The sequence below is a fragment of the Ceratotherium simum genome, chromosome 7 (genome assembly GCF_057802395.1).
Source record: "Ceratotherium simum simum isolate JZ-2026a chromosome 7, ASM5780239v1, whole genome shotgun sequence".
Classification (NCBI taxonomy): Eukaryota; Metazoa; Chordata; class Mammalia; order Perissodactyla; family Rhinocerotidae; genus Ceratotherium; species Ceratotherium simum.
This window is the reverse complement of record NC_141906.1, coordinates 25,964,078-25,991,160: the sequence shown is the minus strand read 5'-3', so window position 1 is coordinate 25,991,160 and position 27,083 is coordinate 25,964,078. Positions and strand designations below refer to the sequence as shown.

At 39.2% G+C, this 27,083-nt stretch overlaps 1 protein-coding gene and 1 pseudogene across 1 annotated transcript; both read left to right on the top strand.

Moving 5' to 3' along the window:
• The first annotated feature begins 3,585 nt into the window (after window positions 1-3,585).
• LOC101389384 (olfactory receptor 51B6) lies at window positions 3,586-7,216 on the top strand. Its single transcript, XM_087433998.1, has one exon. It carries the CDS (start codon window positions 5,799-5,801, stop codon window positions 6,735-6,737), a length of 939 nt encoding a protein of 312 aa, XP_087290124.1. The 5' UTR covers window positions 3,586-5,798; the 3' UTR covers window positions 6,738-7,216.
• A 6,426-nt stretch (window positions 7,217-13,642) lies between these two features.
• LOC101389625 (olfactory receptor 51B6-like) lies at window positions 13,643-14,836 on the top strand (annotated as a pseudogene).
• Window positions 14,837-27,083: the final 12,247 nt, after the last annotated feature.

Genomic DNA, 27,083 nt, shown 5'->3' with positions numbered 1-27,083 from the left:
ATAAACATGTACCAGAATGATCAGGGCAGCACTGTTTGTAATAGCCCCAACCATTACTGCAAACTATAAAGTCTAGAAAGGTAAATATGGGGCATCTTCATATAATGAAACTCTGTATAGAAATGAAAATGGAGAAACCGCTGCTACGTACAAACACATGGATATTTCTCATAAACTTAAGGATAGCATAGATGCCAGAGAGAAAAGAACACATAGAGTATGATTCTACTTTTAAAGGTCACCACTAGATAAACCCAGTCCAGGAGACAGACTGGATAATGGCACAATGGGGCTTTTGCCATACTGGTACAGTTCTATTTCTTGTTCTGGGTGTCAATTACAATGGTGAATTTATTATGCAACAAATTAATTGAGCTAGACCTTTATGATTTTTTCACATTTCTTTACGTAAATTAACTTCGATAAAATTTTTACTCAAAAAAAATGTTCACTGAAGCCTTTCCTGATTGTCTGTCTAGTTTTATCTATAATATTCTTTCTCAATACTGTTTTCTTCCTCATTGTATCAGTAATTAAATAGTTAAATAAAATAAATTTAAATTTAAATTAAATAAAATAAATCACTTAATAATTAATTTAAACTGAATTTCATAATTTCCTTAATGACAAAAGGAATGTATCTTTATTTATCCCTATATCCTTTATACCTATATCTATGACTATCATGTGGTAGACTTTAAAAAGATTCTTTGCTAAGTAGAGAAGTGTTCATGAGATAGTGGTTTTAATCTGGAAATGAAAATCACTCTCCCTCAATCAGAGACATGTCATTAAAATGCCTGCAGTGTCACCTATCTCCAGTAGCGGAAATTGGAGACTATTACATTGATTCTATAGTTTAATCACTTAAATATCCACATGCCATAAAATTGTCAAAGATGGAGCGTATTTTTCATATAGTTCACTGTTCAATGGAGGAAGACAGTTCAAAAAATAATTAAAATAAGTGTGATTGATTATAACAGATGCAATAATAGCTGGAATTGACTGGCTGCTTATTGCATGTTGAGTACCATTCTAAGTGCTGCATATTTAAACCTCACAACAACTTTATGCAATCATAATTATCATTACATACATTTTAGAGTTAAGGAACTATGAGATTACATAACTTTTTCAAAATGGCTCAGCAAGAGTTAGAGTCATAATGTGAATCAAGTACTCAAGTTCCAACATTCAGCTCTTAATTACATGTATCCTGAGTTGTTATTTTTCTATGAGAAGAGACAGGAAGACTCTTGGCTTCCAGACAATTGGAATTATGATTCTTCTCCTCTATGTCTTACTCAAAACTGGATTAAAAATGACTCCCATCTTCTCCAGTCTTCTTATAGAGAACATGGGTTTGGAAGATGTAGACACAGGGAAGAAAGGGAATCAGGGAACAGAAAGGGGAGCTCCCTGGCCATGAGACAGGGCTCTGGGCTCCCATCAGCTGCAGCCAGACATCAATACTAAGGGAAAGAGGGTAGATGAGAGGAATTATTTTACTTCACCAAAACTAATTCCCTGCCCTCTAATTTGCACACATTCTTCATTTGAGGGACAGGGTTTGGGAGTTCTCACAGACAGCAGGGGAAAGTGCTCTGTCAAGAACTCTGTTTCAGTCCAGATCCCTAACTGGTCTACTTTTCCTTCCACATGCTGATAGATATAAATAACTAATCACTCTCCTAGCAACAGGGCTTAAGTAAAAGCTAGGATACAGACAGAGACCTTGGGGAATATTATTCAAAGCCCCAGATCTCTAAAACTGAAGGTGCAAACAGAGAGGAAAAAGATGCATGATGGGAGGGAGGGAGGGGGTAGGAAAGAGAGGGAGGGGCAATGAGTGGCCTAAATCAAGAATGGACCCTAGAGAGGAGCTTCTAAAATTAATGTTCCTACCAGTCAGGCTTTTGTGCAGATTATGAAAACAATGGTGTTATGATTAAAAGCTTGATAAGCCTAAGGATTCCAGATTCATGACTATGGCACTGAAGCATGAGAGTGAACCAAAATTCAGGTCAGTGAGGGTATCTAATGTATCTCTCTGAGGTCTCACTGCAGGACTCTGAGTAGAGAGGGCAGGAAATAGGGAGCTGGTTTCTCAACAGGCGAAAAGTGACAGTATTATCTGTCAAGAGTGTGTGGAGAATAGTCATGAGTCCTAAAGACTCTTCAACATCTCTAAAACCTGGCTTCTTTAAGGGTTATCTCCTCTGATATATAAAATCATGCCAAGGATAGATTCTGGAACACATGAGGCAAAGAAGATCGGTAGGAACAAATCAGGTAATGGGTATAGACTCAGGAATGAATTATGCATTTCCACTTCTTGCTCTCCTCGTATCTGAACTTTCAACCTCTCTGGCCCCCATTCCAACCCTGTGATTTCCTGCATGGTCTTTTTCCCTAGAAGTCTTGATAAGCTCCAATGATACAATCTTAAAAAAAAGTTTGACAAGGGTAGCTCTATAACCATGAGAGGTATGAACACTTTCTGGAGAGAAGTCTCTATCTGATCATCATCAAGCCTAATAAGCCAAGTCAAAATTAATCTTGGATGGAGCATGGGCTGTGTACAGCCTTAGATCAGGGACAGTGATTTACATAGCTGTATATCTTCAGCACCTGGAAAGGTACACAGCATGCAAAAAGCGTTCAATACCCGCCAAATTGAAAACAGGGTAGAATCTTTCTTTTTATATCCCTTGTAACAACCCTCAAAGCATTTCCAGCTGCTGGATGTACACAGCTATGTATTCAGAGTCAATCAACCACTGACTAGGTTTTATCACTTAATCTTTGTGCTTTGATGATTTGAGAATCTGCTCAAAATCAGGCTGTAAGATGGTCAGAAAATCGATTTGTATTTGTAGGAAAAGCAATCATTCAGTGACTGAAAAAGAACACACACTATGTGCTAGGCATTGTGTCAAGATTTAAGTATTGAGAATGGAGCCCTGGGAAGCCCTGCAGATAGAAGAAACAGAAGAATGGATTACAAATTTGAACTATCCAGAATGGACTGGTAAGGGACAAAGGTTAGGAGATTAAAAAAAAAAAAAGAAGAAGCAAGGGACTAAGTATTGGAGATAGAGGATAAAGTGTCAGGAAAATTGAAGGAAAGGAGCTCAAGGGAAGGTGAGAGAAACTATGACAGGTAAAAGCCTGAGCAGGATCTCAGGGTATGTGCGTGGAGGCCACCCTTATGTGGCAGACTGGAGACTGGGAATTAGTTTCTTTTCTTTTTTTTTTTTTTTTTTGTGAGGAAGATCAGCCCTGAGCTAACATCCATGCCAGTCCTCCTCTTTTTGCTGAGGAAGACTGGCCCTGAGCTAACATTCATGCCAATCTTCCTCCACTTCCTGTGGGATGCCGCCACAGCATGGCCTGACAAGTGGTGCGTCGAGCGTGCCTGGGATCCGAACCCGGGCTGCCAGCAATGGAGCGCCCGCACTTAACCGCTACGCCAGGTGGCCGGCCCTGGGAATTGGCTTCTTATCAATGAAAACCCAAGTTCACTTTAAGACAGAGACTCTGGTAGATGATAGGCGGCTGCAGGGATGAGGCAAGGGTCTAGGATCTTTAACCCCTTCAGAACTCACAGATAATCTCTTGTACCACAAAAATAGCTCTGAGTAAATAAAGTAAAAACAGTTTTTCAGTATCAAAACAGAAAAGTAAGGCAGCAAGCTTGGTTGTACTCCTAAATACTACAAAGATTTCTTCCTAATTTCTGGAATCTTCCTAATCCACGGTGCATAAATAAGACTCTGTCATTTGCTTAATGTGTCACCTTGGACATGTAACCAATATGACTCTATAAAGTGGGAGAAATAGGCTATTGTGAGGATTTTACAAAAGAATGAGGCACATGTAATGTTCTAGTATCCTGATACGTAATAAAAACTCAACAATTATTTGTTCTTACATATACCTTTCCACTCTATCTTCCCAGTCTGGTGCCCCCACTCTCACTTCTTCAACCCTGCATAAGTTGAGTATTTTCTGAGCCTTTCACTTACAGGCAGGAGTCAGCTATTCATTCTCTTCTCACTGCTGTGAAGACCGAGTTCCTTTTCCCTCAACCTACCCTTGTCCCAGGGTTCCAGGCTTGATGTTATCTTTAGCTACTGTCAGAAGTCGCCACGCTCACTCACCACTCTCCTTCCCTCCTTTTGCTTTCCATTCATCTTTTATCCATTGCTCAGATGAACTCTAGTATAATACTTTGTTACAGTCAAATCCAGGCTCATCAAAACCCCATCATCTTATATCTGTTCCCCAGGCTTCTTAAGAAAATTTGAAACATATCACGGTGAATGAATGATCCTGGTGTATACCCACTAGATAGAGACCGAGGAGGCTCGTCTCAGTAATAGTAAGATAACTTCAAAAGCAAAGAGTAATTTACTCTTTGCAAAAGAATTTTCCATTGGCAATTCCATTCCATTCTCACACCTTGTATCAAGAACACGACTGGGAAAGGTAGAAATTACTAGTTTAATTTACCATTCAAAGATACTGAAACCAAAGCCCAAGATTAAGTGACTTTACTGTATCACCATTGTTACAAAGTAACAAAGTTGGAACTTCAACCAAATTCTTCTGAAGGTGAAAGCCCAGTAATCTTGCAAAAGTATTTTCATGGGCATAAAGGGGTCCTGGGAGCCATACATTCAATTCACAACAAGATGTTCTTTTCAAAGCATATGAAATGCACAGTCCATACCAACTATCATAGAAGGTGGCCCCATTTTTCTCTGGCTGATGCCGCCAACATATGCTTTTTTACTCTCACAGATTGGCTGCCTGTACCAGATGATACCTTAAAATTCACAGAAACTCCTCACTTTTGTTAAAACTCATCTGACTCCCCAGATTTTAAAAAATATTCTTCTTGAACTTGCCTAAATAACTAACTTCTGTCTTTGTATCTCCAAATAGGTGATAATAGTACTCTCAAATGTTTATTATAAAATCCATATTTTATTGCTCATTTTTGTATCTATATTATGAAATTTTGAATGCTTTGCGACATAGCACATCAATAACCAAGCTGTTATGATGCCAGGCAACATAGATTTGAGGTCTATCTGTTTGGGAGATAAATACATGCAATTAACTCTTATCATTTTTGTAGCCTCCCAAAAGTCTCCAGAGCTTAATCAACTGGATTTTCCCTCCAGATGTATTGAGTATTAGGCATTCCCTCAAATCAACTAAGTCTATTTTATTTTATTTATTTGCTTACTTATTTTTTATTTGTTTGGCCATAGAATGTTCATACTTGCTCCTCCAACACTGCTTAGAACCAATTTTTTACTGATCCTCTAAGATTCATACTTTCCGTGAAACCTTTATATCCATCCTCAATACCATCAGTCAAGAAAAGGAGCACCGTGAAAAACATCCTGCAAGTTCGAATACTATTAGGACACTATTTAAATATAGTGATTTCTTCTTTCATTTTGTCTTTATTTTCTTGGTTATATAATTTATAAAGACATCAACCAGGTCTATTTTATACAAATTGCTGTGTCCCCAGTATATTGTCTTATACCTTATATACAGTCAACCCTGAAAAATATGTAGAATTGTTCCTTATACATTCTATTCTTCCATACTTAGGAAGCTCCAAGGGATGACTAAATTACCGTCCTTGCTATCACTGGAAGTCAAGACTGATAAACAGCGTATGAACAGGTAGCATACTCAAGAGCAACATCAGGATAACTATAGCTTATACTGCATTGCCCAAAGGGAATATTTTTCTCTTTGCAAAGCCTGCAATGTGGCTCAACACCACTGCTTCCTCATTTCTACTTACTGGCTTCCCAGACATGGAGGAGGCACATCACTGGATCTCTATCCCATTGTTGGTGGTTTACTTCTCCATTCTTCTTGGGAATGGCACCCTTCTCTTTCTCATCAGAGATGATCGTAACCTCCATGAGCCCATGTACTATTTCTTAGCTATGTTGGCAGCCACAGACCTTGGAGTGACAATGACCACAGTGCCCACAGTTTTGGGCGTCTTGTGGTTGAATCACAGAGAGATTGGCCGTGGGGCCTGTTTCTCTCAGGCCTACTTTATCCATACTCTTTCCATTGTGGAGTCTGGTGTTTTGCTTGCCATGGCCTACGACCGTTTCATTGCCATCTGCAACCCCTTGAGATATACTTCCATCCTTACCAACACCAGGGTAATGAAGATTGGGATGGGGGTATTGACAAGAGCTGGTCTGTCAATTATGCCATTAATTATTCGCCTTCACTGGTTTCCCTATTGTGGATCCCATGTACTCTCCCATGCTTTCTGTCTACACCAAGATGTCATCAAGTTAGCCTGTGCTGACATCACCTTCAATCGTCTCTATCCAGTTGTGGTTGTATTTGCAATGGTCTTGTTGGATTGTCTCATCATCTTTTTCTCCTACATTTTGATCCTCAAGACTGTCATGGGCATTGCGTCTGGAGGAGAAAGGGCCAAAGCCCTCAACACCTGTATGTCCCACATCTGCTGCATCCTGGTCTTCTATGTCACTGTAGTTGGTCTGACGTTTATTCATAGGTTTGGAAAACATGCTCCTCTTGTGGTCCACATCACAATGAGCTACATCTACTTCCTTTTCCCCCCTTTTATGAACCCTGTCATCTATAGCATTAAAACCAAGCAGATCCAGAGTGGTATAATTCGCTTATTTTCTCTGCCTCATTCTAGAGCATAACTTGACTCACTGCTCTCCAAGGAATAACTCAGGAAACCTGGACAAGTTGAGAGCTTTGCTGGTAGGAGCAACTAGGCAAAGACATGTCAGTGGAAACCAACCCCTCTGCTATATAGAACATCATCTCACCATGCCCATTTATTGCTGAGTTGTATATGACACACATATGTACAGCATTAAGCATATATCTCAAATGTCCACATTATTGACTGTTTTCCCAGGTAACTCACCCTCTTTGGTTAGCCTATGACACCTGATGTATGATTATTGGACCTTCGATATGCATCACCAATGTTCGAGTCAAAGCCATTGTTTTTCCATATATTCTGCACGTATTGGCTCTTCTTTACCTAGAAATGATACTCTTGAACTCAGACATTCCTCTAGTCTTTTTGTTTATATGGAGCTAGTTACTATTTCTAGAAAATTGCACTAAGTAAGGCAATGAGCCTTACCCTGTCCTCAGCTGAATATGGCAACTCTAGGGTAAGTATATCTAAGTGTGTTAAATTTCTGAAAAACATCTATTAAATGATTTCATTATTGTTAGTAATATATATGTAAATATATATAAATAATATAATGCAGAAATGTAATTATATAATAATAAACAGAGATATAATTCCTAATCCAGATGACTGTTGTCTTAATGAGTTAGTTCTAGATACTGCTAAACAGGGATATATATTTTCAGATAGTAAAGTGGTATTAAGTTCCAGTTTGGAAGTACATCATACATCAGGCTAGATAGGTGTTCCTAGAAGGTGTAAAATACCAGACTTGAGAAAGAGTGGGTCATATGTGTGAGTGGGGAGGAAGGGAGAGGATGGAGGTGATGTTATGATTAAAGAAAAAATGATCTCTTCTGACTCCGAATATCTATCAAAGTTGGTTTTGTTCCTAGTTTAGGGATGGGGAGAAGGTGTTCATAATCCTATGGCCAGCTGGAGAGTCATGGCCATGACTCAAATGATAGATTTTATTTATTTTATTACCTTATTTTATTTTATTTTATTCTTTTGTGAGGAAGACCAGCCCTGAGCTAACATCCAATGCCAATCCTCCTCTTTTTTGCTAAGTAAGATTGGCCCTGGGCTAACATCCGTGCCCTTGTTCCTCTACTGTATATGGGACGCCGCCACAGCATGACTTGACAAGCGGTGCATTGGTGCGCACTCGGGATCCGAACTGGCGATCCCTGGGCGGCCGCAGCAGAGCATGCCCACCTAACCACTTGCGCCACCAGGCCGGCCCCCTCAAATGATAGGTTTTAAAGTGAATCAAAAAAGATATTCTTATGAACAGAAGTTAGAGTATGAAATGCTAGAGTTACACAAAGGGTCACCCAGTGACTAGTCACTTTCTTTCATATAGATGGACTTTGTCTCTGGGCTCTGTCATATTGGCATTCCAAGTGGTCTCTGACATCTGCACCTACTCTTGGTCATGAGAAGTTGAGAATATCCCAGAACTCCTGGCGCTGATGAGTAACATGGAAACAAAAAGAAACAAGAAACCAGATCTTTAGAGCAGCTTCCAGGCTTTGAAAACATCTTTACCAGATCAGCTCAAGGGACTGTTTGTTTGTTTGTTTGTTTATTTATTTTCACTCAACTGGGCTGTGTATCTGTCTGTACTTAGGTGTGACATTTATGTTTCTAGTTTCACAGCTTCTAGACTATGTACTCCCGGAGGATAATGCTGTCGTAGGTCTTATTCCTACAGTGTTACAAGAACATTGATAATTTTTAACAAAATACAAACTTTTTATTAAAATTCATAAAATTTAAAGTGACTCATGTCTCTCTGTATGTCTATTGGTTTGTCTGTTTATGCCTCTGTATATGCATGTACGCTGAATATCTCTGCTAATATGCACTGAAATACCCTCAAATATTGGACATCCTAAGTTGTAGTCTCATCTAATCCCCTCAAAAATATAAGATCACAGCTCTTTAAGTCAGAATTCATCCTTTCCTTGTGCTCTTGAAAATGAATTCGGGGTGATCTAACCTACATTAAAAGAAATCTTTCTTGACTTTCTCTCTATGACTAGTAACCCTGGGGCCTGCCATAGCTGACTAATATAAAGGATATTAGAATAACAATATCTTTTATAAAGTCTTCAAATGGGTACATTTGATTGACAACCCCAAAAGTACTCTTCACTTTCTATCCTTCCCTATCTTGCATAGATGGGATGGAGAGATCAGAGAAAGAGCTCATAAGAAACAAAGAACTGACAAGTTCAGTTTCTTCTTGAAAGAGCTGAATCTTAGGAAGCAGAGCAGAGCTCTGAGATCATGATGGCCCTGACTGAATATCTCAAGGTAGAGTCAAGGGAGGTAAGGTGGGGAAACTTTCTTGATAGATCAATTTAATGCCCTACTCTGATCCTTATGTTCACAGATGCTTCAATGCAGAGACAGAGTCCTGTGAGTTCTCAAAAAAAGCTGGAGCAAAAAGGCCATCCTCTCTACTTTTTCTTACCTACCTGTATGTGATGCTTAAAATTAATCACCTTCCTGATGACAAGGCTAACATCCAAGCCAGGGAACAAGATGAGACCTTAGGGGACCACTGTCCCAAAGCTCCAAAACCCCAAGGCTGGAGAACAAAGAAGGAAGGAGGAGGTGGAAATTGGCCTTGGGGAAGGTCTTCGGAAACAAGTACTCCTTGAAGCTTGGCTTCTGGGTATAATCTAAAGAGGTGGTATTGGAACCAAGACCTTGGCCAGGCTCAGTGTTCCAGGGTCACTTCTATGTCACAGATGGACAAAAGACTGGTGAGTAGGTCAGTAGGTCAGTCTTGTCCTGGAAGGTATAGTATAGGTAACAGGGCATGGCAGGGCAGAGTGTGGTATGGAGAGTTAGCTTATTGGAACCTACAGAAAAAGGCAGTAATATGTCAGTCAAGAGGTGATGGGGCATAGGAACATATCCCAAAGTCTCTCCCTAACACTTGGCTTCTGAATAATCTCTTCTTGCAGATTTTTAGAACAGGGAAAAGTCAAGATCTACCTTTCACTCCCTACTAGGCAGATATATTTTGGAAGAAAAAAGCAGAATATCCATGGAAATAGATATCTTTGGTGTGTCAGGACTCTGGGATGGATTATCTGTTTCCTTTGTTGCTCTCTTCAGCTGTTTGAACCAGCTTCCTCTTTGCCTCTGTGTGTTCCACCAGGTGTTTACTCCCCAGGAGCTTAGATCAGGTTGAGGAAGGGAGGAACTATAATGACCAAGAGTATAGACTAACAGAAAGAAAAACTTCCCAAATAGACCAGTCACAGAGTAAAAGAGAGGCAGACTTTGAGGAATTCGACATTTGACACTCTGCTTTAAATTGCTGTTTACTCTCAGAAATGAGTCCAGTATCTATCAGGAAATAAATATGCAAATCCTGTAAACCAAAGGCAGAGTAGAGCTTCTTTGTTCATCCTCTTCCATGTCAAGGTACAGGTACCACAGATTTTGAGGATCTCAAACCTCACACAGATAGGGAGTGATAGCAGATTTGGTGTTGGGATGGAGTAGGTAGGGGCAGGGGGTCACCATTTTTACCGGCAAGGAATGCTACCCAAGTGAAAACACTGTTGGATGATTTGAATAGAAGGCCATTCAGAGCCAGTATTCACTGGTAAGAAAGTCAGGAATTTATTTTGGGCTGGCCTGGTGGTGTATTGGTTAAGTGCTCGCACTCCACTTTGCTGGCTTGGGTTCGCAGGTTAGGATCCTGGACGTGCACTGATGTGCTGCTTGTCAAGCCATGCTGTGGCAGAGCCCCATATAAAGTAGAGGAAGATGGGCACAGATGTTATCCTGGGGCCAATCTTCCTCAGAAAAAAAAAAAAAGAAAGAGAGAGAACGATTGGCATAGGATGTTAGTTCAGGGCTAATCTTCCTGACAAAAACAAAAAAAAAGAAGAAAGACAGGAATTTAGTGTATCTGTAGATCAGATGATCAGTTCATGGTTTTGGAAAAGTATAAACGTCATGTGCTGAACCTTAAAATTAGACTTTCATGATTAAATCAGGTCTGCTGGATATCGTCTATCAGAATAGATAGCATTATTAGTTATAAACTACCTAGTCAGACAGCAGAGATGAAGTCAGGAATGTAGAAGATAAGAAGAAAGGGTATGACAGAGTTTTGGGGAAATGAAGATTGACAACAAGAGGGAAAAGGAGCCCAAGGAGAGGCAAATGTAAAGTTTGTTATGTAATTGGCTGGGTGGTGTTCCTTCTTGAGAAGACACTTAAGAGAGACTAATAGTGTCTTCTTGAAGCCTCCAAGTTTTTCGAACAGAGTGATTAGTTTGGGGAAATAGTTTTTTATCATTACAGGATCTCAAGGTCTCCCCAGGGACGGACCCCTCACTGTGAATTGATGGATATACTTTTCAAAATCATGAGGCAACAGTCTTAGAATTTTAGGTGTTTGCAATGTTAAAAAATGACTGAAGAAGACAATTTAGGTGACACAAACTATTTAACACTTCACGAAGTGGACAGTCTCCACTTGGAGAACGGCAAAATGGAGCAGAAGGCAGGAAGCTTTTGTAGGATAAAGAATAATGAACAAGAAAGAAAAAAATTAAAATATCTGGTTGGCTAGGGCCACATAGTCAACCTTGCTCGGGGTGAGAAGGCTCAGAGCTGGCTTGGTGTTTGGTGGATTGGCTGACTTGGTATACTACAGTCAGGAAGAGCATTTACCAGTACACAAAAGTTGTCTAAGTTTCAATTTGCTGATGTGGCACTCCAGGCAGGAATTGCTCCATCTTGGGCCTAGAAATTTATCATAACACTACTAAACTATGTCATGAGTACATGATCTTAATTACTAATTAATTGTCCCTCCAACCCCCTAACCTTTTGACACACACAGAGATATCACCAGCAACCAGCTCTACAAAGTATGTTCATTACTTTGATTGAGCCAAGTACAAACACTCAGTCTTTGAGTGTGAACATAGAAAGAGGGTATATTAAGAAATATTAAGGCTGATTTTTCTCACAGATACTACTGAGCAGATCATAATTTCTGGAATTCTCCTTGTCTAATGTGGCGCAGAAAATGGACAACTCAGCTATTTCCTTGCATTTTGATCTAGTGAGGGGCTTTTAATCATTTTCAGTATCAGTTATTGAAAAATTGGGAACATAGGATTTTTGTGGGCATTCTATTTAAAAATAGGGAGCATATGCAACACATTCAGACCACATTTTTTGTATAACAGGAAGCAATTGTGTTCTCTAGCTCTGTCTTCTGTCTTCCCTCTCCGGTCCCTGGCCTCAGCATGGCATAGGAAGTAGCAATGACTAGCGCTGTGAAAATAGGCAGCTCAGACTCATCCCTGTCAAAACAAAGTTTCTTTTACTTATTTTGTTTTTTACATTCTGATCCTCCTTTTCTGAACTCCACAAGTGCAAAGTTTGCCTCATCCCCACATGAAGCCCCGTGCTTCAGACTTCAATTGGTCTGTTTGTCACTTATCAAAACGCTTCTCTACTTTTCTTGTTTCCTCATTCTCCACCCCCTCCATCCCTGACACCAGTACCCTTTCACTAATCCTAGCTCTTCATCCAAATCCTTCTTAACACCCCATTATCTTAACTTTTTCTCCATATATTTTGGTCAAATTGGAATGATCCAGTATATCTGAGTGTGAGTGATCCTGACCTGCCTCTGTCAAACAGAATCAGAATGGCCCTTTACAATAAATGTAACAAAACCCCTCGCATATGCATAGTACCTCACTACTTAGAAAGTCCTCTTCCAAATGATATTGCATTTAGCCCTCACAGGCCAAGACAAAGTTAACCAGTCTCATTTATTTTCCGATAAGGATCATAGGCTGAAAGAGTTGAAGGGATTTGCCCAAAATTACACGATCGAAAATTAGAGTAGCTAGAACTTCAACTAAGGAGTTGTCTAAAATTGAAAGTCTAGAGGTCTTGGAGGCTTCATACATATATGTAATGAACTTACTCTAGAATATTCTTCTTAATGCCCATGGCGATATGTTAGTATTTCTTCATTTCCTAGCTTATCCCAACACTGATGGAAGTATTTACAACGCATAGATGTTTAAGTGTTTTGGAGCCTTACATGTGGTAAGAGGTCTGCCATGCTATCCCTGTTGTATGATTTTTTAGAATGAATAAATCCTCTACAATCTAATCATTTGTTACTATCTTCTTGATTTCTCTAACTGTATTGAGTAGCAATTATTTGTTCAAGCCCATTCTTGCCTTAAGAATTTCTCTTCTGCTCTTCCCTCAGAATGAAATGTTCCCTCTTTTTTACCTGATTCCCACATATGTGTCAGATATTATATACTCTGGGAAGCTTTCCTTGACCATGCCCAATCTTAGCCAGATTTAATAAAGTAAGCGACATATATGCTCCCATAGTATACTGTAAATCCTCTATTATAAATTTTTTTTTTTTTGGGGGAAAGATCAGCCCTGAGCTAACGTCCATGCTAATCCTCCTCTTTTTGCTGAAGAAGACCGGCTCTGAGATAACATCTATTGCCAATCCTCCGCCTTTTTTTTCCCCCGCAAAGCCCCAGTAGATAGTTGTATGTCATAGCTGCACATCCTTCTAGTTGCTGTACGTGTGACGAGGCCTCAGCATGGCCAGAGAAGCGGTACGCCGGTGCACGCCCGGGATCCGAACCCGGGCCGCCAGCAGCGGAGTGCACACACTTAACCACTAAGCCATGGGGCCGGCCCTATTATAATTTTTTATATCCCTGTTATTCCTCTTTTCTTCTCTGAATCTATTTCAAGTTTTAAGATTCAGAAGAACAAGAACCAATTCTGTCTTGCACACTTACTTCTCTACCCTCCTTGCCTAGTACATTGCCTGGCACATGTATTAGCCACTGAATTTGTAGTTATTGTTCATATTATTTTTTTTCCCATCCCTAAGTTTCTCCTAAGAATTAATACTTTACTTCATGGATATCACTGTAGTTCAGGGAAGATCTACATTCAGTAAAAAATAAAGTAGAAGCCACTGAAGGAGAATTTACAAAGACCTACAGACCTATACACAGCATTTCCTTGAGAGAAGACTTATCCCATGTATTTCCCATAATGGAACTCAATACCAATGCCACATCCTTTCTGCTGACTGGCTTCGTGGGTCTAGAAAAGGCACACCACTGGATCTCCATCCTATTATCTGTAGCCTACATCTCCATACTTCTTGACAATGGCATTCTCATATTTCTCATCAGGGATAACCATAACCTCCATGAGCCCATGTACAATTTCTTAGCCATGCTAGTATCCACAGACCTTGGGATGACCCTGATTACAATTCCTACAGTGCTGTGCTTGATGTGAATAAATCACAAGGAAATCATCCATGGTGACTGCTTTCTCCATGCCTGCTTCATCCACAGCTTTTCTATCATAGAGTCTGGAATTTTGCTTGCCATAGCCTGTGAGCAGTTCATTGCCATCTGTAACCCACTGAGATATACTTGCATTCTTACCAATACTCAAGTGACAAAGATTGGAATGGGAGTTTTTATGAGGGGATTTGTTCTCATCTTATCCCCAGTATTGCCTCTCTATTGGTTTTGCTGTTGCAGATCCCATGTCCTCTCTCATGCATCTTGCCTCCACCTGGAGGTTATCAAACTAACCTGTGCTGACATCACCTTAAACCACCTGTAGCCTGTTGTGATTATATTTTCTGTGGTCCTATTGGACTGCCTGATAAATTTTTTCTCCTATATTTTGATCCTCAAAACTGTCATGAGTATTGCTTCTGGAGAGGAGAGGTCCGAGTCTCCTACCACTTGTGTCTCCTACTCCTGCTGCATCTTTGTCTTCTCTGTCACTGTATTTGGTTTGCCATTCATCCACCAATTTGGAAAGAATGTTCCTCATCTAGTACATATCACAATGAGCTAAATCTATTTCCTTTTCCCTCCTTTTATGAGCCCTGTCGTCTACAGCACTAAAACTAAGCAGATTCGCAGTAGTATACTCCAGCTATTCTCTCTGCTACCATCAAGAACATGACATTTACTCTCTGCTGTCTGAGAAGGAACTAAGAGATTATAAACATAATGATAACTTGACTGGCATAAGTTTCTAAGAAACATTTTAAAATAAATGTACAAATATCATAAAAAATGTCTTTCAGATAGAACTGTTTCTTTTGCCACTCCTTTTATTCTCGTGAGGATGAAATATAATAAGCCATGTAAAATACTAAACATATTGCAAGGTGCTTAACATGTGCTCAATTGATATTCATTTTATACTCAAATACTCTCAGTTTAATAATAGCAGACCTGACTCTGAGTTTTGCGACATTGTCCAACTAACTTAAGACAGACTGCGTTCATATTTTTTTTTCATATGAACTGGACATCCTTGTAACCAATGACTTTTACCTGTTTCATCCCTTGTGTAAAGCTAGTTGCCTTTTCTAGAATGTTGTCAACAGTGAAACAGAGAGTCTGAGCTAATTTCCAAATGATTACTATTAAACATAGTGCACATATAAGGCAACTGTACATCTAAAGTATGAATGCTCAATTTTTACAGAGTAAGTGTATTAAAATGAAGAACTAAACCAATTCCTGGTCCAGAGGAAAAAGTTCTGTTATGAATCTTGATTAGAAAGTAATTAATCAGAAATTATGTATAATCAGAGCCTTAAGAAGAATTTAATTCAGACTGGAACTGGACATGAATGGAGCTTGCTGTGTATTCCTCATGTGTGTGAAACACAGAGGTAACAAAAGGTAGGCTTTGTGTGTACAGTTATGTGGGAAAGAAAGAAAAAGAAAGAGATACTGTGCTAAGGGTGGAAGAAGTTCTGGGCTGGAGAAAAGGGTTTCCTGGCTGTAGGGATAGGTTTCCTGCACATATCAGGTGGGGAGGATCTCTTGGCCAGATAAGATCCCACTCTCCATGGTGGCTGTAAGGGTGGTTATAGGAAGAGGATAAAGTAAAATTGCTAGTGTTCAATAAACTTTGTGCAGGCCACCTAGAGGCAAATTACTTCCCTAAAGATTGACGAAATCAGGGCCCTTGGTTCTGTCCAGACATAGATGAACTTCTGACTTCTGCATATTCCCTTGCCCTTGATCACCAAAGGAGGAGAACCTCACAGAATCACTGGGATTTGGGGTAATATGGAGGCAAGCCAAATATGCAAATGTGGGACCATGGCAAGTGCTCTGGTGCAGTTTATAATCTCTGTAATGTGTCATATGTGTGACAGGCCCATGAGATTGGCACATTTTTCTGTTTAGAAACACCTGCCATGCTTGAAATTTCCTTTTTCATGTCTATCTCTCCCCCTGCCCTACTGGGCTACAAAGCACACTGTATTCCAGCTCCAAGCACAATGCTTTGAATAGAGTAGGAGCTTAATAAAATATTCTTTATTAAATGAAATAAACTAAGAGTGGATGATATTCCTGTGTCTTTCTAATCCTCTAATTCTTGCATTTTCATGTAAATTTCTGGATATCTCTGTCTTTGTACACTCTGGGACATCCCTCTAAACTATTGGCCCATCCAATTTGTGATAGGAGATTCCCCAAAGTGAACGACAAAACTCTCTAGTGTACAGGATCTGCCCATTCCTTCCTAAGCATGTATTCTGGGTATATTGAAGCCTACCTCACAGGGCATCTTTTTCAACTTTCCTAGGTTTCCATTGGTGAATTTCCATTTTAATGTGGTTATAAGAAATGTTAATTTTTAGCGAATGATTTTCAGCCATTGTGGTCTCCATATTTTCCTAAGAGCTGCTGGATACACAATGAGAAAAAGAGGGAAAAGAAGATAGAGAACAGGAGACTGCAGGGGGGTTTCTCAGGCTATTGCTGCTTCTTCTCCTCCTTACCACAGCAGCCACTCAGTGTGGGGCAAATAAGAGACCCTCAATAAAACCAAATATGTTGATAATAATGCTTGTAATAACATTCAGTTCAAGTGGTGGTTTATTAGAACTGACAATGAATATATCTTTTTTTCTGATGAAGTGCTCCGTAGACATTTAGACCACTAGAGCCAGTAACTGGCCAGACCTTAAAATAAAGACTTTATTATATCATAGGTCCATGATAGGAATCTAGTGAAACTGAGGGACTAGTAATCACTCAGCAACAGGTTCAGTGCCTTGAAAGCACTGTTATTATAGTACCATTGGTGTTTGCAAGCTGTGGAAATCGTGAGTTTGAGCATATAGTGATGCCAAAGACAAAACAATGTTAGGCTGGTTCCAGCCAGGCAATAAGTTATCAAAGTTATCTTATCCCTTATCCCATAAGGAGGAGGGATAAGATCAAGCATGTGGTAGAAATTATCATAGAGATGTGTTTAGAAAGACACGGAAGAACAGCTCAATATATTCTGACCTACCAGTCAGCAACCATCTTCTCCTCTATGCACAGGAGTTTATATGTTTTTACTACCTTAAAGAAGTCCTTCAATAAAGCATATTCATACAATAAAACATTAAAGAGATACACATGTCATGTTGTTGCCTTGACAAGGCTCTGGGCTTGACTACTGAAGTCAGTAGTCAGTCGAGCCTTGACTTGAGTCAAGGCTCTACTGACGTCACACCATTCCAGGTGCATTGAGGCCCTGGTGAAACTTAACATTGCAATTAAACAAACCTGCGTGTATTCAACACCCCGATACATTTAAATTATCCATCAATTTTTTCAAATTTTTAGATATAACCTTTGAGGGCAGGAGTTATGATCCAGGTACCTCCACTTAAATCAATATTTTCTATTGCATCATAGATGCTGGCTTGACGACAGGATGGAGTTTATGTCCCTGACCATTCTTAGAGGGTCTCTGCCTGCCTCTCTGCGGTTCCAAGGGCTCTGACTGTGGCCATAGAGGCATGAATGTGAGCTGGAGAGGGGAGCCCAGCATCATCCCAGCACTGGGAATCTCATAAGTCAAAACATTGCTAGGTGACAGGTACAGAGGGACTTAGAATCAACCAACCACCCTGGGGAGAACCTGGCAACAAGCATGTTTGCGGGCCAGCTGGTAATGCAAGAGCTTCTAAAGGACATGCGTTGTTTGTCCAGCTTTGTGCTAAAGATTAGGAGACTTAGAGGTGAGCCCAAGAGGGCGAGATAAGAAACAGCGAGTGAAGAGGACAGAACCTGCCTCAGGTGGGAAGTTAAAGGTCAGTGGAATGGAGGGAAAGGAAAATGAAGAAAGAAAATTAGAAGGCAAAGGAGGAAGGGCTAGGGAGAAAGGAAGGAGGATAAGAAAAGAAGCCCAAGGGAAGGTCTCTTTTTGGGTGGGATGTTAAAGGAAAAAGGGAAATAAGGGTATTCTCCTGGGACCCAAAGTCTCTGGAATAAAATTTTAAATTCACAAAAATAATTCTTCCTCAGTTACTAACCCCCATCCTTCCCCAAGCAGGAGTTCCTGTGCATGCGGGGTTGGAGGGTTGAGGTGGGGGTGCTATCTGAGCTCTGAGACAACAGGCCCAAACTTTCAGTCCCTCCCAGGACTTAGAGTCTTATCTCTTAAGCACATGCCTCATGGTCTCCCACCATTCCCCTCCCAAGCTTTGCAAATACTACCACCTCCTCCTACAGTGAATGAACCAGGATAAATGTCTCTAGAAACGGGGCAGAGGACAGTATCTCAAGTCTCAATATGGTTCAATGGAAGAGAAGCTCTGCTGCATATAGGCACGTGACCTTGCAAAGCCACTTAACCATTGAGTTTTAGCTATTTCATTAACTGGAATAAAACCATACTTAACAGAAGAATTTGAAGTTAAAATGAAAAATGATGTTTTTGATGTGCTGGTACGTCATAAAAGTGACACTGGAACAATATTTGCATTCAAGTGTATTCTTTTACTTATGTATTCTGCTTGTATCTATTTTCATTATCTAGTGACTCACCTCCAAATCTTGACCAAGCCTAAGCATTTCTCTGTCCTTACTCAGCCAGTTAGTAAGGAGTCACAAATTCTTCAAAGTCTTACCAAGGCAAAACTACCCCTTAATTACACCTCACAAGTAACCCAAGCTTCACTTGGCCCTTTGCTCCTATGGAGCCTGCAGCTCACTCAGATTTGTTGCATCTTCAACTGATTACTTAATTATGACCCAGCTTCAGTAATCCGGCCACGATCTCCCTTGCTGTCTAAAAACCCATAGCTTCATGTTTCTCTATACACAATCCAGTACAGTAGTTTTGGAATCTAACAATCTGGTTTAGAATGTCAGCTTCCACTTACTGGCTGTGTACTCTTTGGCAGATCATTTCATCTTTCTGTTCTTTGGTCTGCTCAACCTTAAATGGGGATACTAATTGTATCCACATTATTGGATTGTGTTAATGATTATATGTATTAATATATGCAATGCACCTAATAGTTCCTGGCCCATAGTGAATACTATAGAAATTTTAGTTATTATTATTATTGGTCATTTTATAAAAATGAGATCATTTGACATTCCGAGTGAGAAGGGTCTGATCTGGCAAAGAAATTTAGGACTTTGTAAAAACCTGCTCACAAGCACAATGCTTAACATTGTGCACAATGCAAGATATCCTAATGTAAAGGTTTGCATTCTATTCTTACAAGGACCCTGTGAGAATGCAGGACATGGTAGAGGTTTTAGCTCTATTTGTCAAAAGAAGACTTTGAGATTCCCAGAGGCCAAGTGACTTAAGGTGTTATGCTTAGAAACTGGAGGAACCAAATGTGTAGAGCTTTCCTCTGTAGGCCAAAGTGTTCTTGAGAGTAGAATGTTGAATTTGTACATTCTCATGAGGATTCAGAGGAACTTCTGAGGATGTAGGAAGCCTTTACTTAGAACCTTTTCCTTTCCTTGTGGGCCTCACAGATCTGGTACAGACTTACAAGAAGTCTGAATTGTGAGTTGGCCATGTGGACTAGATGATTTTTGGACTGCTTCTGAGATTGAACATTCATTCATCAACATTTACTGAGTGCCTGTGAAGCAGAATCTCTGCTAGAGTGTTTGGGTAATCAAAATATATATGGCCACATGACCAGGATCTAAGATTAGACAAATAAGGAGAGTGAAGTCTTTAACAGTAGGTATTCATTCAAACATTCATAAATATTACCTGAGTACCCATTTGTTATCTAGACTGCATGAGGCCAGCATGATAGAAGATGATACGCATGTACATGCATGTGGGATGGCAGGCACAAAGTGATAAACAAATTTTGATTGAAATTGTTATTAATGGTTAGTAGGAATCTTTCAGCAGTAGTATTTTAGCTGCTACTATGTGCCAAGTGCAGCACTATAAGGAGATTTACATTCACTATACTTCAATAAAAATATATAAAACAGATTTTTTACGTATTACTTTTACTGATAAAATAAAATCTGATAATTTGAGAAAATTTCCAAGACCATGTAACCAGTAATAATTGAGTTTTTAAAAATTTCCATGTAATAGCTTAAATATTTCTACAATATAAATATAAAATATTAGATACACTTCATGTATATTAAATATAAACAGAAGAGACCCCTCAGCCCTACTGTCCTATCTTCCTTAGAGATAATCCCTGTTTATAATCTAGCATGTATCCCACTGCATCTTTTTCTACATATTTATGTACATTTATATATAAAAGTATTCAAATACATATCCTTATACTTGGTGGCAGGGGCTGTGTGGCACTGTTATTTCCATTACACTACACTAAGAGCGTTGCTGGTTGCTTGTGTGCATTCTTGGTTTAAAGTGAATCTAGACAAAGACTCTAAATAAGCCAATGATTTTTAAAAGTGATGACTTCTTTGGCTTTATTGTCAATAAGAGAGAGACAAGAGAAGACATTGTCTCAGGATCTCCACTTGGGAAAAAGAAGTGGGGAAATAGATCTTGGTTTCCTGCCTCCAGCCCTCCTTATGTGGTGTCACCAAGTTCTTTCTACAAAGCTCCCTCTGGAGGACCCTAGATGAGTCAGTTGTTCCATAAACCACTCCTCCCACCTTTTGGCTTGTACAGTATCTCCTGGAGCAACACAGAGAGAAAATGAGGAAAACAAAAGCTTGGGGCTACCAAATAGTGAGTTAAAAAGTAATAATGATAACAGTAATTGCTATTGTAGTTATTATTTATTATTCCTATCATTGATAGTCTCAGTCTTTTATAGTGAATCCTAAATTCAGAATTTGGATTACTAATGCTGTGAGACATTAAATAAGTGAAGAAGATATCTCTCTCTTATACTGACTGGCCAAGACTGGACTGCTACAGTAAAGTGAGGCAGAAATTTTACATATATTTTCTTAATAAAATAAACTTAAGTGACCAGATAGTCATGTCAGAATAATTTATAGAGAAAATTAAATTCAAATCCCCAGAGGGGTACATTTCTTGATATGTTACTGTTCTGTCATTGGGCATTGAGATTTGATGACAGAAAATATCTAGTCGATTTTAATTAGTCAGTTAATGATAGGTGATCATTTATTTATTTCTTTAAAGAGAAACCCCTGTATTTTAGTAATTACTGGGTACTAAAGATATATCAGTACATATATTCTCTGCCTTTATGATGCTTATATTTTAATAGGGAAGGCAAACAATAAAAAAGTACGACAATAAATAATTACAACATTATCTAACTGCCGTGGAAGAAACAAAAAGGTGGATGCAATAAAGAATAACAAAGAAACACTTGCATAAGCTGGTGTGATAAATGAGAGCTCCCAAAGGAGGTGATAGTTAAAGTCACCTGAGAGGTGCAGAGGTAGAAAAAGCTTTTCCATACTCCTATTTGTCCTGGAGTTCCAGTTCAGTGAACTGAGAGGGAAAAGAGTGATACGACCATATTTCAGAAAAGAGACTTTTCAAAATTATTAGGGCTACCCAGAGGGGACTGCCTTTTCCAGAGAACACATAGTCTGAGTGATCAGAATAGTGATTGAACCCTTCCTTCTACTGGCCGTAGTGTGAATATTGAAGTAAGAACTTTATTCTGGACTTAGTCCCACGCATTTCTAGTACATACAGGGGCACTGGAACATGGTCATACAGTCCATATTACATTCTGATGTTTATGCTCTAGTCCTCACAGACTTTTCCTAGGAGCCAGGGTCTTTCATATTGCTTTTTTTAAAAATCAAATACAAACATTCAAAAGAAAATTTGAATATATGATTCACTTTCCGTGGCCCATAAAAATTCTGTAGAGAAATTGACCAAACTGTAAAAATCTGAGTTGCATCCTAGAGATATACAATTCCATCATAAATAATTAACAGAGTAAACAGAGGCAGAGGTACCCCATGAGATAGGGATAACAGTATCTAAAGAGATAGAGAAAAAAATTATATCTCATTATATCCAAAGAATGACATTAGTGTTGAGTGGAAATAACACAACCGATCGTAAACAATTAAGGAATCCAAATTTGATTTGCTTTAGAGAAAAGGCTTAAAGTTCATGAATCTGCAAGCTCGTTCAAAAGATACAGGTTCAGGTATATCTTAAATGTTAAAATGTCCATCCTTCTTTATAAGTCATCTAGGATTGAGAATACATTGGCTATACCCTTTAGGTCACTGTGATGTTGTGATTTATAATAAGATATATATTTGGTCTTTGTCAGCTTCTCTGGCACAAAACTCATAAAACCCTTGGAATTCTCTAAGTGATGAGAGCCTAAATGTGCCTTTTGTTAAATGAATGAGGTGACTATTGGACTCCATCTAAGGATGAGGGCTGGTTGAGAGAACCTACCTTGTGATTAAAGAGTTGGAACTTTCAGGCCTACCTCCTTGACCTCTGGAGAGGGGAGAGAGGCTGGAGGTTGAATCAGTCACCGATAGCCAATGACTTAATAAATCATTCCTATGTAATTAAACTTCATAAAAACACAAAAGGGGGGTGGTTCAGAGAGCTTCTGGCTTGGTGAATACGTGGAGGTGCTGGGAGAGTTGCAAGCTCGTTTGGGGAGAGCATAAAAGCTTTGTTCCCTTTCCACATTCCTTGCCCTATGCATCTCTTCCATCTGGCTATTCTTGAATTATACCCTTTTATAATAAGCTAATGATCTAGTAAGTAAAACGTTTCTCTGAGTTCTGTGAGCTGCTCTGGCAAATTGATCCAACTCAAAGATCAGATTGTGGGAACCTCTAATTTGTAGTGGGTAGGTCAGAATTACAGATAACAACCTGGACTTGTGATTGGCATCATGATATGGAAGAGATCATTGGAATCTCCAATCTGTAGCCAATTGGTCAGAAGGACAGATGGCAACCTGGGCTTGCCATTGGCATCTGAAGTGAAGGGCAGTCTTGTGGGACTGAGCCCTTAACCTATGGGATCTTGTCCTATCTCTGGGTGGATAGTGTCAGAATTGAGTTGAATTCTAGAACACCCACCTGGTGTCCCAGGATTGCTTGTTTTTGGTGTGGGTAAACTGCCCCTCTTAAGTGGAATTGGGTCCCAGAACCCAAAATAGTCATTGAATCTGAATCCTGTAGAAAACAAAACCTGAGAGAAAGACTATGGGCTAATGTTTTATTGGAGGATACAATCTGAAGGCGGTGAAAATGAAGGGAGAAAAAGATGAAACATGGAAAAAGAGAAGGCAAACACAAGGAGGTACAGTACTAAGCTAGCAACAGCTTCATATGAAAATAAAATTAGTTGCTTGGTTAGAGGGATGTCTTAGGATAAACCACCATGCCTTTGCACAGACCATAGGAGGGTTTAGGAAGAGAATTTACCTGATATCGCCTTATGATCTTCTTTCTCTCATTGGTTAAATTTATCCCTAGTAGGTATTAATTGCTGTGCATTTCCTGGTTAGGTTACCAAGTCCCTCCGGGAAAACCCTAGGGAAGTCAGATCCCACTCCCTGTGGCATCTGAGTCCAGAAGTGCTAGGGGTACAGGAGTTGTTAGGTTAAGTTTGAACACTGATGCTACTGTGGCTTCAAGAGACACAATTGACCCTGTGGAGAGTCTGGCCCTTATCCTGGAGTGGCTAAGACATCTGGTAATGTTAGAAAATGAAGAAATAGAAGCAGTTGCTGCAGCTCTCCACTGAACAAGTGATGGAGAGTCAAGAGTGCAGATATGTGGACCCCATCAAATCTGAGGATGTACATGGAAATTGGGTCCACTGTATACTTTTCTTTCCTCCAGACCAATGAAATGGTACAACATCCCCACTTTTCCATCTCTAGTATACTGACTTCAGGAATAAGAACCAAACAATTCCTTGAGATATCAGTGTGAATTTATACTACAGATAATGAGGTTTATCACAGTCAAGTCATCACCATTATACGTTGCCCTTGGCAAATCAGTGATCACGGACAGTCTCACGGTAAACACAAGACCTGGAATTTGCAAAATGTGGAGGAGGCTGTTATTAAGGGTCTTAGCCGAGGAGTGAGTGCACATGATAATGATGAACATGACCAGCATAACCCATACAAATTACTGATAACCGTATCAACACATCCCAGAAAAATCATGCTGTGATGAAGGTAGTAAGAGTGAGAGAGATCAGAGAAAAAAATATGTCCATTTGCTACAATATTTTACAAGTATTAGGAATTACCTATAAAATAATGTGGGAAAATTTGAGAAACTAGAAAATTTAGAAGTTTGTCACAAACCTCTTGTTTTTGTGTTTTTCTTTATATTTTGGTAAGTGAATTTGCAATGTCTGCTAGTACATATTTTAAAATGGAGAATATGCTTGAAAGAAAGCTACAATGCTTTGACCTGTTTGGGGAAGGAGGGACTTCCTTATCTTGACATCTTTGTGTTTTCCCACCATGGAATTTAGGTTTGTGATGTGGAGCTAAAACACAATGCATCTAATCTACTGTTCTCAAGTTATACTTCAACTATACAGGCTTAGTTATTAAGTCTTAGTTCACATTCAAGTAACATACTCATGGAACCCCTCAAACGTTTCCTTCTCAGAGATGGTTCCCCCTCCACTCTGTTATAAAATTGTAACTCATCCCCTTATTGCCTATCCTTTTCCTTGCTTTATTCTTCTTCATTGCACATGTTAGCACCTAATATACTTTATATTTTACTTATTTATTTGGTTTATTCATGGTATAATGTAAACTCCATGAGGTCAAGAGTTACCTGTTTGTCTGTTGCAATAGCCTCAGCACCTAGAACATTGCCTTGAATGTATTTATTAAATAAAACCACAAATTAAGGAATGAATCAATGTATGAAAAGACACATACATGCAGACACAATCACTTCAACACATAGAGAGACGCACACCAAGACTGACACATCAACACTCAGGGATGATCTCACATATCAGCTCACATACACATTCCTGCCACCTTCCTTTCATTCTCCATCAGAAAGAGTTGCAGTCCTCTTCTTCAAAAAATTGCCATTGCTGGGGCCGGCCCGGCAGGGCAAGTGGTTAAGTGCGCGCGCTTGGCTTTGGCGGCCCAGGGTTTGCCAGCCTGGATCCCGGGCGCGCACCGATGCACTGCTTGCCAAGTCATGCTGTGGTGGCATCCCATATAAAGTGGAGGAAGATGGGCATGGATGTTAGCCCAGGGCTGGTCTTCCTCAGCAAAAAGAGGAGGATTGGCAGACGTTAGCTCAGGTCCAATCTTCCTCACAAAAAAGAAAAAATTGCCATTGCTATAGAAGTTAATTTGTAGCAATATTATGAAGATTTAAATTAGATAATCGTTGAAAGCTCTTATTACAGTGGTTAGTATATCCTAAGGAGTAGGACACAATAAATGCTCTTAAAGAGACATATTTAGAGCTAGTGTATAGTTGAACTCTACAAGTTCAACTCTTTTAGCTTGAACTTTAACTTGGCTTAGCTTTGAATGAAGTTCTAATGGATACCAGTTGCCTTTGAATAACAAGCATGCAGCTTTACTTATATTGTACAAAAGCCCTTTCATCTGAGTGGATCAGGAACCAGTAGTTGGCTGGTTAAAAGAATAACTAAATCATAAAATTATAAAAATTCATATGATGGCAGAATTATTTTAAGTTCTTTTATTTGATAAAAAATATGATTTTATGTTGTATCCAGAAGATATAGAATCTCTTTCAGAGCATAGCCTCAATTTTTGTTTTTTATCATTAAATAATTTATTCATTATAATGCAAAATTATTTAGGCCAACTATAGAATTGAGCAATTTTTTACTCTGTTCAGTCCCTTCTTAGCCACTTCCTTTTCCATTAGATCTTGTGTTTCTGTTACAGTATATATATATGCGTCATTCACAATTTTCAAAAATTTTTCCACCTTTAATTCATAACTATATCATTTTCTTTGGTATAATTGGAACCTGCAAGATGTGTGAAATAAATAACAAATCTCAGGTAACAGGAAGTTTCCCAATATCAATTTTTCACATTCTATACAATTATCAGCACCGGTAAGCTCTGGATACGCAACCTGCACCTTTCCTTTTGATATGAATCTTTGGTTAGAATCCAGTGTTGTCTTTCTTGCATAAGCTTTCCTAATATTGCATCATGTATTCTTTCAGTTTGTTTAGAATGGAATGAGAATAATTCGATACTTGAAATACAATGAGAGTGAAGAATGGTTTTAGAATTTTATGCTTTCTTCTCTCTCAATATTTTATAGCTATCTTATTCGTGCTTAACTTAACAGCAATTACTTTAGTGAGTCATTTTCACATGGATTTTCCAAAGCATTTGACTTCAATTAAAAAGTAATATCAACTTTTTCCCACTCATATTTCGATTGCTACAATATTATAAAATTAAATTTAGTAATTAAAGTAGGAATAATGATATTGGAATGGGATCAAGAACAAATATAATTATCTGTTGGTAAGAAATCTTTTTACCAGTGGGAAAATGAAGGGTACAGGCCATGCTAGAGGGCAGCCTGCTGGCTGAGGCTGCAGATGTCTGCGCTGATCTCTTTTGCAGAAGAAATGGATGATTAGTCTCATCAGCCATGTCAATTAGAGACATTTCCCATTGTGTTGGTTAATTATAGCCTCTTCTGTATATAACATGGTGTGGATGGAGAAGGCTACTAGAGATGAGGTGGAATATGTCCTCCCATGTTACCATTTGGTGTCGATAGCTGCTGATTGTCTATGAACGAGGAAAACTAAATACACAGAAAAACACTAAATAACCTAAAAAATATAAAACGCTAATTCTGAAAAAACAATCCATGCTAACTACTTTCCCCAGCTGTTAGAGGACACTGTGTGGCTTTGGATGAACTATGGCCCCTGGTGCTCTGGTGCTATGCATTTGAATATTCTTGCTGATGGATTCATTAAGGTGTACCGCTCAGATCTC